General features: G+C 45.8%; 1 protein-coding gene across 1 annotated transcript in view; it reads right to left on the bottom strand.

Annotated features, from left to right (window-relative positions):
• Positions 1-10,975: 10,975 nt before the first annotated feature.
• Positions 10,976-15,975, bottom strand: part of LOC107194729 (5'-3' exoribonuclease 2 homolog) — a 31,991-nt gene continuing 26,991 nt past the window's right edge. The window contains exons 16-17 of the mRNA XM_015584401.1: positions 12,420-12,640; positions 10,976-11,418 (exon numbers count right to left, since the gene is read on the bottom strand). Coding sequence (XP_015439887.1) covers positions 11,338-11,418; positions 12,420-12,640 — 302 coding nt within the window. The 3' untranslated portion in view covers positions 10,976-11,337. The remainder of the gene's footprint in view (positions 11,419-12,419; positions 12,641-15,975) is intronic.

Here is a 15,975-nt window from a genome sequence, read left to right as displayed (position 1 = left end):
ATGCGCACTGGCGTCCTCGCGAATGGACTTTTATGATGGAGGATACGTTTAACACACGTTTTAGCGTTCAAGGGATTCGTGTGGATCTTGTGAAGGTATATACAACGGGAATTTGTATGCAGATGATGATAGGTAATCCCAGGTTTTGAATCGTTCCCTGATTCGACGCTCTGAACATATTGACTTCCGTGGGATTTTTGGGAAACTGGTGTTCCCGACGATAGGATCGTATTTCGTTTTCTGTCTCAGAACGCCAGGAGTATACAAATTACGTGCATTTACAACGAGTTAACCCGTAAATGACTTTTTACCCTTTGCAGTCGAATATCACTACACATGTGGCAAAATAATTTCGTTATCATGCTAACGCTACTACGTACGGTGTCGTATCGGTATTAAAAAGACTACCCCCCACTTCTTAACTTCACAATTTAAACGATCTCTCTTACACGTTTATGCTTGACGTGGGAATTTCAGCTTCTGATACGACTACATTCGTGTTTACGGTCACCAAGAGGGTTGAATTAATCTGGAAAAAAAAGTATTCGATTCCACTTACTGTACCCCCACCCCCCAATGTGGCTTGTCGATCGGACGATTCATTTTCACCCCGCCGCGTCGACGGTTACACGCATTAATTCCCGGGGCTCGATCGACGATACCGGCGGGCGGAACAGTTCGCGAGAACCGAATGCCCCGGGTGCACGCAGGGTCGTGTCCGTTGTTAATTCTTCAGCGCCCAGCGAACCCGTACACCGCCGAGGCGGACACACTTAACCGACGCGACTTGCCCGAAAAACAGTTGCTGCGACTACGACAACCGACGGGGGCACACAAAAGGTTGACGCGGCGCGGGGCATAACGAGCACTTAAGCACTCGAGGACGTAGAGAAGAGGAACGGTCGAACACGAACGTCATATAAGATGGTGCGCTCTCTCGCATTGTGTCCCATTGGAGGGGAGGGGGGCACTCGTCGGCCCGTTGGCGCGTACACGATGGCATATTGTTTATCGAGCGGAAGGTAGACGCGCGCGCACACACACACACACACACACACACAGGTATTGAGCTTTTGTGAAAAATGATGTTAGGCTTAAGCTTACGGAGCAAGAGACCCCGAACGCGTCGCATATGCCTACCAGGACGACGGACACGGGGGTAGGTCGTACATACCATATTCGATTGAACACTCGAGAGGCACCCGGTCGGGCGTGTCTGAAGGAAAAATCGCGAGAATCGGGCACCGAAGGTTCCCACACACGGCGACGGCCCACCAGGGGCGAGAGACTCACGGGGGCCCCGCGGGTTCACGTCGCCGCGGAACTGCCAAAGTCATCTGGGGACGCTACAGGGCCCTAGTAGCTCGTACACCCCGTCGATGCGTTGCTCCTACGAGATTCCCCCCCCCTTCGATTCTGGTGCTTCGTCCCCTAAGTAGAGTCTCCTACCTATCGTTATTTCCGCGAGACTGGACAACCGAAGTCAAGGAGTCGACGTGGCGTAGGACCGGGGGGTCCTGGTTTCGCACGGGGGGTCAAACCACGGGCATCGAGAGACGGCTCAGGTGGTAGGGCCCCGCTTGGCGGTGCGTGTGGTGGTACTGGGCGCCCGAAACCGGGTGCCGTATTATCGACAGGCGGGTGACCCGCGCGGGAAACCCTTGCGGGGGGCCGCATCTCGTCACCTTTCTGTTGCGTTACCTTCAGGCCGCCCTGTCGCGGCACCGAGTGACTGCTCCTCTCACGGCTGTGTCCCCCGGAATCTTTTGCAGGTTCGATCGTTTTTTCTCGTGCCGTTGGACATGGTTCATCGGGGAACGTTTAACGGTGTTTCTCGAACGAAAAAGAAAAGAAACGACCCGACACAACTGTTGGGGTGCGCGCACGGTAGGGGCACAGAATGAAAATTTAGCAGCTTGAATGGCAAGATATGAATTTCTTTTATCTTTCGGAAGAAACTTACGTCGACGTATTATGTACTAACCGTGATAGATTTGTCCTGTGTGTTATTGTTCTCCTCGGAACGTTTCCTATCATCCCTCTCATGATCAGATAAAAATAGACAAGAATTCCCTAAAAATTCATACTTTTTTCAAGATGTTGAGAACACTGTTTGGAAATAATGATATCCTCCAAGTGGATCCCTAAACACGATGATATTCGTTCACACGTGTACTTCTAATTAACCTCTTTGGCAAGCTACTATTTATGTCAGCTTTGATTTTCAGACGCTGGACTGTTTGACAATTCCTAGTATTCAAGATGGCCACCGTCCGCCCGTTTTTAGCGGACCTTAATCGCATTCTCACCGAAAACGTTCCCACGACAATTTAAAACCTGCAGTGTTTACATCACTAATGTTAATTTGCGTTTGATTCTCTGCAAAAAACCGCAGACTGCAATTTGTGCATTTACTAAACAAGAAATTGCCCTTCCCTTCTTTCTTTGTTTTCTGTTGGTTCGATCCAAGTCTTATGCTGACAACAACCCGTGTTAAGTTACTCCACGAAAAATGGACAAAATGGGTAAAATAATCCAAGAAACATAAAAACGAATATGTTTTGTCAATAACGATAATAATAATTTCGTAAAACATAAATCTATATAGTTTTAAATAAACATTGTAAAATTACTGTTATATCTCTACTTTCATTATCATCTAATCCAAAAAAACGATAATTCTGTTTCGACACATTTACTCTGTATTCCGGCGCCATGCGATTTGCTTGATTGCGCGATTTTTCCTTTACAAGTTCGCGCCATAGGTTACTGAAATCAAGCCCACACGGAACGTGGCGGCAGCAGTCGGTCTTTATTGACGCGCGGGGACCGACTAAATAATTACGCGACATCTCGTTTGAGACACACGAAAGAAGACGTGTACCTACGTACACCTACCTTTTCCTACGCTAGAGGTACCCCGCGGGGGGCTGAAAGGCATAGCCGAGGGAGATCCATCCGGGCATCGAGGGAGGGTAGCGATCGAGCACTTGAGCACGAGCTCGGAAGAAATGCGGGGAGAACAATGGGCCAGAGGTAACCAGGAGCCGGTGCTGCGTCATCCCGGGCGCTGCTGTCTGAGCCCGTCTCCAACGACGCGGTAACGAGCCACCGAGCGCCGCCCCGAGGAGATAGAGAGAATAAGAGAGAGAAAGAGAAAGCGTTCACGTACCCGCGACTCGACACCGGAGCCGGCCACCCACCGATTCTCTCGGATACACGACGATCGCGTTACCTCGCGCGGGACGTCCTCGATCGTCGATCATTCGCAAGATAATCCGCGACACCGTTCCCGTGTCGTTAATTGGGGATAAATATCGCGCTACCGATCGTGAACACGTTCGCATACCATGTGTACACTTAGAAGCAAACTCGGCTTCCACTAGGGGAAAAAGTGACGTAGGAAAGGACCTCCTGCTACTTGGTATCGAGAACTATTGAAATGTATGCTAAAGTAATATTCGGTTTAACATTTATTTCAGCGTGTGAAATAAATTTATCAATTAGTAAACGGCCCTTCCCTCACAACAATTTTTCCCCTAGCGGAAGCCGAGTTTGCACGTCAGTGTTACAACGCATATTTATATGTATATGGTTGGCACCACCGGTAGAGTCAAAAGTAATTGTTCCTATCGTTTGTTCCAAAAGGTCAATGAAAATGATTATTTCTCTAGGCTACACACAGGGTTTTCTTTGAATAGTAATAATAACATAATTCACGGCGAAGTATCGTATTTTAGGGTTAATTCGCCGGGTTTAATATTTGCAATGGGAGACTAGGTAAATTGTACTTACCCAATAAGATGCCTGTAGTGATATTAACGACATTTGACAGACAGCGTGTACGGGATATACAGTGGTAATATAATGGAACGTAGCGTTTTACAGTCCACGCCAACTGGTTGTCGATGGTATACAGAGTAATTCTCTAGTTAGAGATTCCAAAGAGAATAGTCGTTATAATTCGCCGATCGGTTAACGATATGCAGGTCCAATACTGTCCTCGTGTCATCGACAGGCTACCGCCACGGAGTCGGCCTTTGTGCATATCCTGTGAAATAAAAATGATCTCCGTAGCTAAACACTCTCATTCAGGGCTATAGCAAGAGAATTAACCTGTACAATCCCGTCGTTGAATTCAATCCGTTGAAACCGTAAATTCTAACCCTCGACCGTATATACTTATACACACGTCCTATATTCACGGATCCTCGAGTCGAAGTAAAGCAAAGATACCAAGAAACATTGCCCTCGTGTGACGTCACAAGCAATTCCAGATAATTCAAAATGGCGGATACCGTATGAGATGCCTGCTGTCTACAAACAGCTTGTATGTACAAAAAAAATAGCCTCAAATATATGTATATACATACATACCATACATACAATATGAAGGGTTCAGAAGCCAAACAGTGTAAATCACTGTATGTACGTAACTATTGTCGAAGATTTTGCTCTCACGTGACGTCATACAGATGATTTTATCTTTGCTACAACGCAGTTATATGTATACCTAAAGCCGTGTCTATAAGTATTGTACGTGGTCAAAAGTTCTACCGTCGAAAAACCGATAGATCAGGACGAGACACACAACCTCATGCCACCAGCTGTCAACGATATAGCCAGCTTTCGCCCCAAAAACAAAACTACGTCGTGCAAAACTTTCGAACGGAGAAACGTGCAACGCGCGTACCCGACCGCGAGGAAGAGGTCGCGTCCAATTAAGGGACGCCCTCCCCCCCCAACCGTGCTCGAACGTTCGTTGTTGGTTGGGCGACTTCCGTTCCAAAAAATTCAGCCGGCAGCTGCTTGATCTTTCCGCGTGGTTTCGCGCCGTGTACAAGCAACGGTAGACACACTCGGCCAATGCGTATGTACTTATCAAACGCAGGAAGCAATGGTGGCACACACACACGTCACACACGTCACACACGCCACACGGGTCCTCGGTACCGAGAGGAGCGCCGCGAGACGGAAGGAGACAGAGTTACTGAGGATCACGTGGGATCGAATGGGACGGGATGACGAAAGAGCGAATGAGTGAGAAGGAGAGAGAAAGATCGAGTGACTGAGTGAGTGAAAGAAAGAGAGAATCGCGTACTTACACTTGGCTACTTGGCATTTACATCCGCCATCCATTTTGCGCGCCGGTACTTCAGTCCCTATTCTTTACCTTTAGGTGCCTGCACCCATGTACGGATACCCAACACGTACCACACAGGCATAGCCGTGCGTACCAGCTACGTATATATCTACACGTCACACGTCACGTGTACATTAACGCGAGTCGGCCGCGAGTTTTTTATGTGGTGCTGCGGAGGAACGAGTACGCGCGGGAACACGACGCGAGACGCAAGAAATGGGGGGGAGGAAGAACGGAGAAGAAAAGGGACGAGGCGGCAAACGATGGAAACATAGAGAAGACGAGGATGAAGGGGCCAGGGGGGAGAATGAAGAGAGAGGAGAGAACTCGGATGTGCCGTGGAGCAGAGTCGTGTGAGGTGAGGGCGCACCTGGACCTTCATCTCCATGGGCGTACAAGGGCTCTCCACTGCCTTCCACTCCACGATTCAACCACCCAACGGACTGCCTCCAGTTACCGTGCGCACCAAAGTTTCTTCTTTCTCTGTTTCTCGGCCCTTTCTCCCCCCCCCCGCCGGCCGTTCTTTATTTTCTCTTTGTTTTTCTTGCCCGACCGCGCGCGGTAGATCGCACCGCTGTAATCCGCGGCCGCTGACATATACACACATACACGAAATACACACGAGCCTGTTTCACCACCAGAGTAAAAACGGAGAATCGCGCTGTTTGGGCGTTGCAACATAAAAAAAAATAGCGATTGTAACCCGACGAATGTTTCACTGTGACACCGTTTTTCAAGCGTGCTTGATCCGAATTCGGAGATTACAGTGGGCCCCGACGATGCAGCGAGCTGTTACAACAGGGCGAAACCCATTTACCCGGGGGATGAAAGCAAAGGCAGTGTATGTATACGGCGGTACCGTCGAATACGAAAAACCGACGATTTTTTTTCGGCAGTGGGATTTTACATTAATCCGTGCACTTTACACTATGCTGTTGTTGGTAAGCCGCCCTTGTCTGTTACCGACTGCGATACACGGTCTTTCGTACCTTGCGAATACATTAAGAATTTAGTATTTATTTTACAGGTTATGTTCCCTCGGTAAAATCTAGCACATTTTCGTGGTGATAAAGCGAATCCAACACGGCTGGAAATAAATACTTACGAGCAATGGTGAATAGATTGGTACTCACCGTTGAGGGAAAGTATACTGTAATTAAATATACGTTCGAAGGTATCGGTCCTAAACTTAGGCGAGAGAATGTCGCGTCAGGACTATTGGCCATGATCCAGTCGCCCTCGGTAGCAAATGGTGCTCGTCGTGCATATACCCGTATGGAAACCGGAGTGAACGCATTACACGCAAGCGACGACTCGTACTCGATGAAGATGTAAGGGCCGTATTGTGTCCTGCGCCGCCGAGAGAACTCGAGTGGGGGGGGGGGGGTGGTGAGGCGCAACTACTAACGCATGGGGTAGATCCCGCCGCGGATAGTGCTTTATTTCATCAAAGGGACAACAAGGAAGCCGAGATAACGCCGCATGCTACGCGCCCAGAAAGGAGCACTTCGGCCGTAGGAGTATGCGCGACGACGGTGGCGGGTACGCATGTATCGCCGTTTTCGATGATCCATAATCGTCGACAGAGACGCAATAAACCGGGAATGAGTACCTCAAGACACAACGCGAAAATTTCTGGAAACTAGAAAAGAAACACTGGCTACATTTTCGTCCCGACACGTGACACCAGAGGAACATTTGACAATTTATAGTATTCAAGATGGCCGCCGTCCGCCAGTTTTCAGTGGAACCTAATCGCGCTCTCGCAGAAAACGTTCCAACGACAATTGAAAACCTTCGGTGCTTTGCATCCTTTTGTATTCTTTTTTATATCCTGTGATATAAAAGAAACTATTACACAAAAGATATTTAAAAACACATGATACTAATATTTTACTTTGTACTTTAGAGGACGTAGCCATGTTGTAATAGAGGTAATGGAAAGGTTAAGGAAACGTAATTTTCAGCCTAAAAAATCTTACCATAACCTCTTTGCCTTTGATTATTGCGCGGATCTTATTCGTGGATGACGATTTTTAGTTCTTTAGATGCTCAACTTCAATTCAACGATAATCCGTGAAATCTGGTAGGCCGGAAAATGGTAACGCACACCGATTCGGACAAAAGCGGACGGGAACACGACGCGAGAATACGGTCCGAGGGAACGGAAGGGTTGTTTTTACACTTACGCCATGCGGGCTATCGGAAGTATCGGCTTGGTTCGCTGAACCAAACGCAATTTTGATGCGGGTAATGGAAATTAAATGGGCCGTGTGTGTGACCGTGCAAACAAGGGAACTCCAGTGACTGATACACGCCGATTTTGATGCAACTTTATACAAATGTTCATTAGACGTACCTAAAAATTTAGCCGTAATTCGTTCGTGCTCGTCTGTTACTTTAAGGGAGAAATCAACCCTTTTGTCCGAGCTGCTATGTAAGTGCTTATAAATCTTAAACCACAAGATATAAAAAAATTATTAAAATAAAAGTTATACCGTTTCTTAAGGCCTATAAATCTATGTGAACAATTTCTCAACAAAAGGGGGAATTTATTTAAATTATTTTTTCCAAAAAAGAACAAGCAAAAACCATACATTACATTCATGCAGAAAATCGCTAAAACGGTTTCGAGAGTTCAATTTTCATTGTCCAACCGAGCGATCAGAATCCATTCAAGGTTCGTTCAATATGTGGCGGTGGTTTTACAATTATTTTAAGAACACGAGGTTCCGCTGGTCAGAGAGCTCTTGCGTCAAAAAGGAGCCTAGCGTCTCCCAACGAACGGTTCTGTATACCACGTAGGATCCAGATTTCAGGGTGACGATAGAGGTGAGCCCAAAGAGAGAGAGAGAGAGAGGGGGGGGGGCGAGAAAGAGGGGCACACAGAGAGAAAGAGAGAAAGGCAGAACAAGAGCGCGCTGCTCGCTATTGTTTTCTCGAGTGGTACTCGCTGGTTCAATGCTCGCCCGCTCTGGGTAGACCGGGTACCAGATGTACCCCGAACGACTGATTTCAACCCGTGATACCCGTGGTGCCACCGTGTTCGTGCCGATTACGCTTTCCAATTTTCCCCGAGAAAATGTTCGCGGTTGTTGTTCCGGGACAAAGAGGTCGCCGCGTATTTTCAACTGGTCCCCATAGAGAGCTTCGTCTTGCTTTCGTACAGAACGGGCGTTCCTCGAGGAATTAGGACATTTTACCTCCGAGATTTTCAATGTTCAAGTTCACCGTCAAGAAGTGGAGACATATTCGAATGCACCTGAAAACCCTCATCTGTTCCCTACTGCGTCGAAATGGACATTTTATTCTGTTGTGTGTAGGTAAATTTAGCCAAGGCTCCCGTGATTTTTACTTGAAAGAATTTGCAGATTTAACGATTCATTATCTCGTTATGTTAATTTCTTTTCACCACTGTGTGTCGATTTGATACTGAGGGACAAATTGGGAAAATGAGGAACAGACGAAGGTTAGCACTAGTCTAGCGTCAATTAAATTCTTGAAAAAAAAAGATGCATTGACCTTGAAAAACTCAGGGTCACTTTGACATCACAAAAAAATTTAGATATAAAAAACATTAAATTGTATCCATCCGATGCATCCCTTGCTGAATGCTTCTGATGCAATCAATAGGTAACGAGCTTTTTTAGTTAGTTAGTTCTTATCGACTCACCCTGTATATTAAAACATAAATGATTTTTGGAAGTTGAGATTGTGATATTATACATGTGGATTGTTGTCCGGGACAGTTCGGTGGGTCAATGAGAGAGTCCAGTCGACGAACAATTGTAGAACCAATTAAATTATATTTGTCCCAAGTGCATAATCATTACAAAAATGGCCGTCGTGTGCCGCGTGTATCGTTCGCAGGGATATCGTATACATAGTCCCCGTTTTTCGGCCGATTGTGCACCGACGGATAGAGATACACACACGTAACCGATCGGTCGCGCGATCGAGAGTCTCCGTCGACGATTCAACCTTCTCCAAAGCGAACAAAACGTCACCGAAATGCGTTCGTCTTTCCGAGTTTCGTGGATTTTCCGCGAATAAATATATTCGCCGAATTGTTTCAGGTCCCGGCGTTGTGGAGCCTCGATTGTTAACCGATCGGTCACGATGATTACAAAGGTATCTTATAAAAAAAAAAAAAAAAACGTAAAATCGTACACGTTTACACGAAGATGACGGATCGACGATGATCACGGACAGTGTGGATCGGATACTGCGCCCCAAGCGATACGAATACTCGACACAATTGATTCTGCTTGCGATGAAAAAGTAATCCAAAAAAAAAAAAACAGAAGAAAGAAAGAAAACTGTCTTGTCTGATAAATCGGAATTATTTCACACGAGCGAGATAACGAAATAGTTTTATCGATCATAGATTTTAAAAACCTCGCGATAGTACACACAACACGATCTGCTGCTCGAAATCCAAACTCGAGGGGGCCTATAGTCGGAGCGACAAATCCGGTGAGCATTTCAGGGTCCACGTGTTACACTCACAAGTATTGGGACACTTATCGAATACGAGGGAAATGCTACAAGGCATCTCAAAATATTGCTGAAAACCTGTAAATGAATATTGTTCGAGGAACATTAAAGCTCGATGTACAACGTTTACGCTACTGTAAGGCAGAGATGGGCAAGTTCACTATCTAGAAGTTTCGAATAACAAATAAAGGATGAAAGAACAAGTATTTCGCAATTTTTTATTAATTAAACGCGGTAATTCCAACCTTTATATAAAATAATTGTGCCCGTCTTTGCTGTAAGACATTAAACGTGGAGGAAAATGTGTAACTTTTACGAAACATCGCATCATCTTTCACGCAGACCAGGTGTCCTAATACTTACGAGCGGTGTGGCGTACAGATTCTATTTCCCAATTATACTTTCGAAACAAATGACCGATCGCTATTCGTCTCTGCGGTTATTCGAATTCCAATTCAATTCACGTGCGATGTTGGTCGGAAAAAAAATTCAATTCAACTCCGCCCATTTTCGAATCTTTATCGGCCTTATAACGAACAACTGAGAAAAAACACTCTGAATGTTTTTTTATAACAGAGGGTCATTTATTTTCCCCAATAATCCTAACCATTTTGCCATAAAAGAAACAAGCACTTTTATTCATGCGAAATCTCGCTTCCAAAATTCTTAATTCATTAAATTTGTTTTACGATACTTGCCATGAACGAGGCCGACTTGTTTCGAGAGAAAAAATCTTCAGTCGCTCTTTTCAATGAAACGAAAGAAATTCGGGGCAAAATAGTTACGATCGGTAGGCGTATAATCCAGGCGACATTCGATTCGACAGATGTACGCTGCTTCTACTATTCTATATCAGACACACTCGCTGATCCGTGGAGAAACGACTGCTGACTCACACTGCACACACACACTGCACGCACATCGCGCGTTCGTGTGTGTCACACGGGCAAATTTCATAATCCTCTAGGTCGCTAAAAATTGTCGTTCTCGTCATGAAGGTTCGCGAATTTACAGCCAGGAATGGTAAATATTTACAATACGAGAGCCACCTACGATTTCGATGATTTTTTAAAATGTTGTCAAGGTTACCCTCCCGAGTAACCTTCAGAAATACTCAGTTATCAAATGCTGTTTATTAACAAGTTATTTAGAAAACAATGATACCTTGATCTTGAACTATCTTTAACCTACTCTGAATGACTTTGTTCTGAACTGGCTCTAAGCAATTCTGAAACGATTTTTTCTTGAACTGTGTTTAACTAACTCTTAAAAATAATTATCTACCTGTACGTTTTTTTTTTTTTATAATAACTGTTTTACAAACGGCGACCCCCAACTAAAACCTTGACAAAACTAATGAGAATGACGACCTTGATAACAAATCGAAAAATCATCGAAATCGGAGGTGGCTCCATTGTTGCAAATATTTACCCCAGGAATTTCGGGAGAATGGGGGTGTAGGGGATGGTGGAGTAGGGCCAAGAACGTCGACGTATTGCACACATGCGCTCGTTACCTAAATTGGGATATAGGTAAAAACGGGGGGAGAGCAGCGGTGGTGCGATGATTGGCTGCTCGCGACGAGACAACTATCTATCCTGGTCCTCCTGACACGGTGTGTTTTTTCCAGCGTATATTCCCATAAACCACCGCGTTTACATCCGTCTCGTCGAACGACTCGGAATCTCTTCCAACACTTACCGTCTCCACCCGCCCCTGTTGCCGCTTCCGCTGGAGTTACTGTTCCCGTTACCTTGTTGATAATTGGGGGAATAGTTCTAGAACACCGGAAGCAGTCGTGATATTAAATCCCCGTGAAAATCGCATCTTGCTGCACGGGCCTGTTTATGGAGATCAGCGAATCTCCGCGATCGAGAGCGTTCGAGAACATACGTGAATGAGCAGCAATGTATCGGTTAGACAAGATGGCTGACGCTCGACCTACGTCTATGCAAATGAGGGTCGCGAGAGCGTGAGACTTTTGTGACGACATTGGAAATTGCACGAAGTAAATTTTTAATCCTTCAAAGTTCAAAATTCTCTTTTTTTCTTGAACGTGTTTGAAATTTATAATTCTGCAAAAGTTGTGGCCCATTGTAAATATATGTTAGTTACAAAATGATAGTATATACATATGTAGGTACTGGTAGTGGGTTTGATTCAACTGAAAGTTCTTTTTTTTTTAAATTAATATCAATGTTAGCAACGGTTCCTTTCATTTATCTGTGACTTTTCGCCATTTTCCTGACCAAACGATGAATTCCTCTCGTCGATAATGCAAAGTAAAACCGCGACGTCAACGCGATGGCCATTCATTTTTGCATACTCCGAATATTTCAAAAACACTCGATTTTCGCTAACACTAAAGTAGAGTCCGACCAATTGAAATTCTTAGTTGAAAGTCGAAATATTATTGGTACACTGTGGATCCTTATGTAAATTCCGATTTTTCTAGCGTAGATTTGTTCAGACCTAATCTCAATATTTAAAAAAAACTGTAAAATTCATAGTAATATCTACTAAAAACTATCACTACTGTATTCACGATAAACGCATAAAACCCAATTATCGCGATTGGACAAGTAAATGGGATGTATCAAAAATAGACCATTCAGCTCAGGGGTATTAATATTGTAAAAGTTACCCCTCTTTCCGTTCAAGAATAAACGATAAATATATTCGAAATTACTCTCGCCACTTCGTGGTCGATAGTATTCGTCCGGGAAACGGGGACGATTCACTGATTGCTACCATTGAACATGAAGTACGAGAATCTTACCCGTTGCTGCTGATGGTAGCTATTGTACTGCGAGCCCTGATAATTGTTCCGTCCGTACGGCTGAGTGCTGTAGTTATTCCTTTGCTGGTATTCCTGATGCTGGTAACGCTGGTAGCCATGGGGCACAACGTAACCGGCAGCCCACGGACCAGCTGACGACGGGGTGGCCTGGCTCGAGCTAGAGCTCTCGTATCCCCTTTGGTAGTATCCCCTCTGGTAGCCTGGAAAGAAAATCGGGAACGAACGTTTCGTCAGTCTTTTCCTACACCTGTCCGCGATTCCGAGAATTGAACATTTTTGCCGGATATACAAATAATTTTTGTATCCGTTCGGTGGGCGAGTGTATTGTACACATTGGGTTTTATGGATATAACACAAGAACTACGGGACCAGTGAAAATGACGGATTGTAGATTTCGTATTTCACGATTATTGAATTTATAATAGTGCTCTTGGCGGAATTTATGTTGACCTTTAAATTACTGTATATTTTATGTTGTACATTTTTCCACCTACTATAATACAGTGTTACTCATCGATACAACGTGACCAAAAAAACAGACCGACAATAATCGCTGATTCTCCAGTCCCGTGAACCTGTCCGACATACACGGAACAACAAAAATCAAACCTGGGGGCACGCACATTGTCGCGTCAGGAAATCGCTGTCAACGGGCGACGGGAAAAGAAGAGAAAACGTTAAGGGGGACACGTTCACGTGGGTGAATGGGCGGGAGCGTGGCGGCGCGTGTACCCTCCGTGCACCCTCTCCCCTACAGTCGAATAATATGTAAACGCGGGCTGGAGAAACGGAGAGTGTTTGTCAGGAATCGCGAGACGTCATAATGGAGTATAGAGCCTCGATGCTAATAACGGATTTTGCAAGAGAGGCCGCGTGCTTCGGGAAATCACGTACTCGTCGTTACGCCTGTATCCCCCGCCTCCAAAACTACCGGCGAAGAATCCAGTACGCCCACGCGAGAGAGCAGATCCTCGGGAGAAATTCGTGGCAGGAATATAATGACGACGCTGACAAAAGAACAAAACTGGTTACGCGGAAGGGCCCTCCCCCCTTTCCTCTCACAATTGCCGCTAGAGTTGGTCTTTGACTTCGTTCGGTTGAATATTTATGGCTCGGTTTCGAATCGCGGGATCATGCTTTTTAAAATTGGGGGGAGTGAAACTGGAGGACCGACGAGAAGAACAGACAGGGGGTTGGGGGGCACGCAGGCAAGCACTGTTTGATGTGTCCTGACGAGTGGGAATCGATTTTAATTGAATCGATTATAAGCTACCTGCGAAGGAGGCGGATGGTATACCGTGCGGGACCTCTCGGATACCTTGCAGGAAATAGCAACGAGAACCCTCCGGCAGAGGCGGGGATCTGGTATTCATGTATTCCGCGTGCAAGTTCTACTGTTCGGTGTGCTCGTCCTCCAAGAGACCATCGATCCACTTGGTCGGGATAAAAATTGCACGGAACCGACGACAGGATTGGCCCGAGGTATATGCATACCAGGTCGACCCTGTTTCTTTATTTAGGAGGCATTCGTTGGCGTTCTGCAATATGCAAGAGGAGGATCGTGCGTGCTCGGGGACCCTTGGTGGACACCTGTGTATCTTGTCTAAAGTGAAAAGTGAAGACAAAATTCCACGACAATTCTGGACCACCAGAGCTTTACGAAAGAACACTTTCCATCCTTCACCGATCCAAGGAGCAATCATTTAAGGGTTAAAGCCTCCCCCCCCCCGAAACGCCTTCCCCCAAGCCAAGGGGACCCTGAGTCTCTCATAGAGAGACTATCAGTGACGCATGATAATCGTATAGTTCGGTTCAATCGAGCTCGTAATGGGAGGCGGCAAACACCGTCAATATTATCGAGGGGGTCGAAGGGGTGGTCTCCGTGGACTAGTCTACCAGTTATAGGAAGACCCAGGCCCGTTCCACACGGAACGTTGCCACGGCCTTCATCTCTCGCCTCTTTCTCTCTGCGGCAACAATAACATCCCCGTGGATTTCCAGCCCCGACAGGAGGGTGCCCCCGCCGAAACGGTAATCCTCACCCTCGTCCCGACGAAAAAAGAAGAAGGGGCGAGACACGGGGAGGTACGGGGGAGAGAGGTTTTAACAGTTTACACGTCGGATCATCCCTCGTTATTGTTGCGTTTATGATAATAGCAGCCGACTGGCACGCACGCAACCCTCGGCTGACCGCTTCAACCCCATCTCGTCGTGGGTCGTAGAGGGTGATATATACGTTGCCACGCTCAGGTATTTAATTAGACGGGTCCAGGGGGGATGGGGGTGGTGGTAGTTGCTGCAGCTACGAGTATTAATTTCTATTTCCGTGCGCGCAGGCTCTTTGGACCACGTGATGCAATGGACCGAAATAATACCACAAAGGACGATGTTTAAGGGACGATTATCCAGAAAAATACATTTCACATGCAACGATCCCACAAATCCATCGAGTCTTGTGCAATTTCCCTCCGAAAGGATCCAGGTTTTTGGCCTTCAACCTAATCATCCCCCGAATACACGATCGTTTAACAAGTAAATAATTCAAAATGAAAAGTCGAGTCTTCACGTCAGCCCTCTAGGTTCTCCGTAGTGTCCACGACACTCGACCGATACTGGATCCTCTTTCGTTCGCGTGATCGCCAGCCAAAATCCTCGCCCCTCGAAGATACGACGATCGAAAAACGGGGGATAAAAAACTTAAGGGAGAGGGAGGGGGGCTATCAGGGAGGGGAATGGGAAAGTGTAATTTCAGTTTGAAACAGGAACGGTAGAGGCCGACCCACATCGTGGCTTCGAGTGTTTGTATTGCTGACGCGGCGATCCAATCCAATCCAATACCCATGGGCGGATAGACAACACACAGCGCACATACTATGTACCTATATACATATGAACTAGTCTCCCTTTCCCTATCTCTGTCTGCGTCTGTCACCTCACAGCTCTTCTATCGCGCGTCGTTTTCCCCGCTCGGTTTTCCAATACAATTTCGCGGGGTTCGCGTCGGGCGGAGCTTTCATTTTGTAATTAATTGTCCACCATTTATAACATCGGGAAATCATTCCTTTCTTTTTTTGTCTCCTCCTGCCCGCTCCCCGAGTCCTGTGGGACTTTCCAATTAAACCACCACACATCATGCGGATACACGAACCGCTGTTTCGCGGCGAGACTTTCGAGTCTTCTCTTTTTGATACCTTGGAAAGAAATATTTCTTGTTCAATAAAATCAGGAACCAATAATCATTTTAAGAGTACTGGAAATATTGTAAACGTTTCTTTTTATGAACCATGCGTTTTCTCACGATAAATATGGAACTAGTGTTACGGTAACACTATTTTTCTAATGTTTGGATGCCATTTAAAGAAGTTTCGTACCGCTGATACAGGCAAGAAATATTCCAGATATTGTTACTAAAGTGATAATTTCACTGATAAACTAGGTTCACTGTAGTAGGCAAATGCAGTTAGCGGATTAATCTGATTAAAAGGATTAATATTCTCCCCAAATCATAAATAACCCTCTCCCAACTGTTTTTATT

This window comes from Dufourea novaeangliae, unplaced genomic scaffold (genome assembly GCF_001272555.1).
Source record: "Dufourea novaeangliae isolate 0120121106 unplaced genomic scaffold, ASM127255v1 scaffold8, whole genome shotgun sequence".
Classification (NCBI taxonomy): domain Eukaryota; kingdom Metazoa; phylum Arthropoda; class Insecta; order Hymenoptera; family Halictidae; genus Dufourea; species Dufourea novaeangliae.
This window is presented reverse-complemented; position numbering and strand designations above follow the sequence as displayed.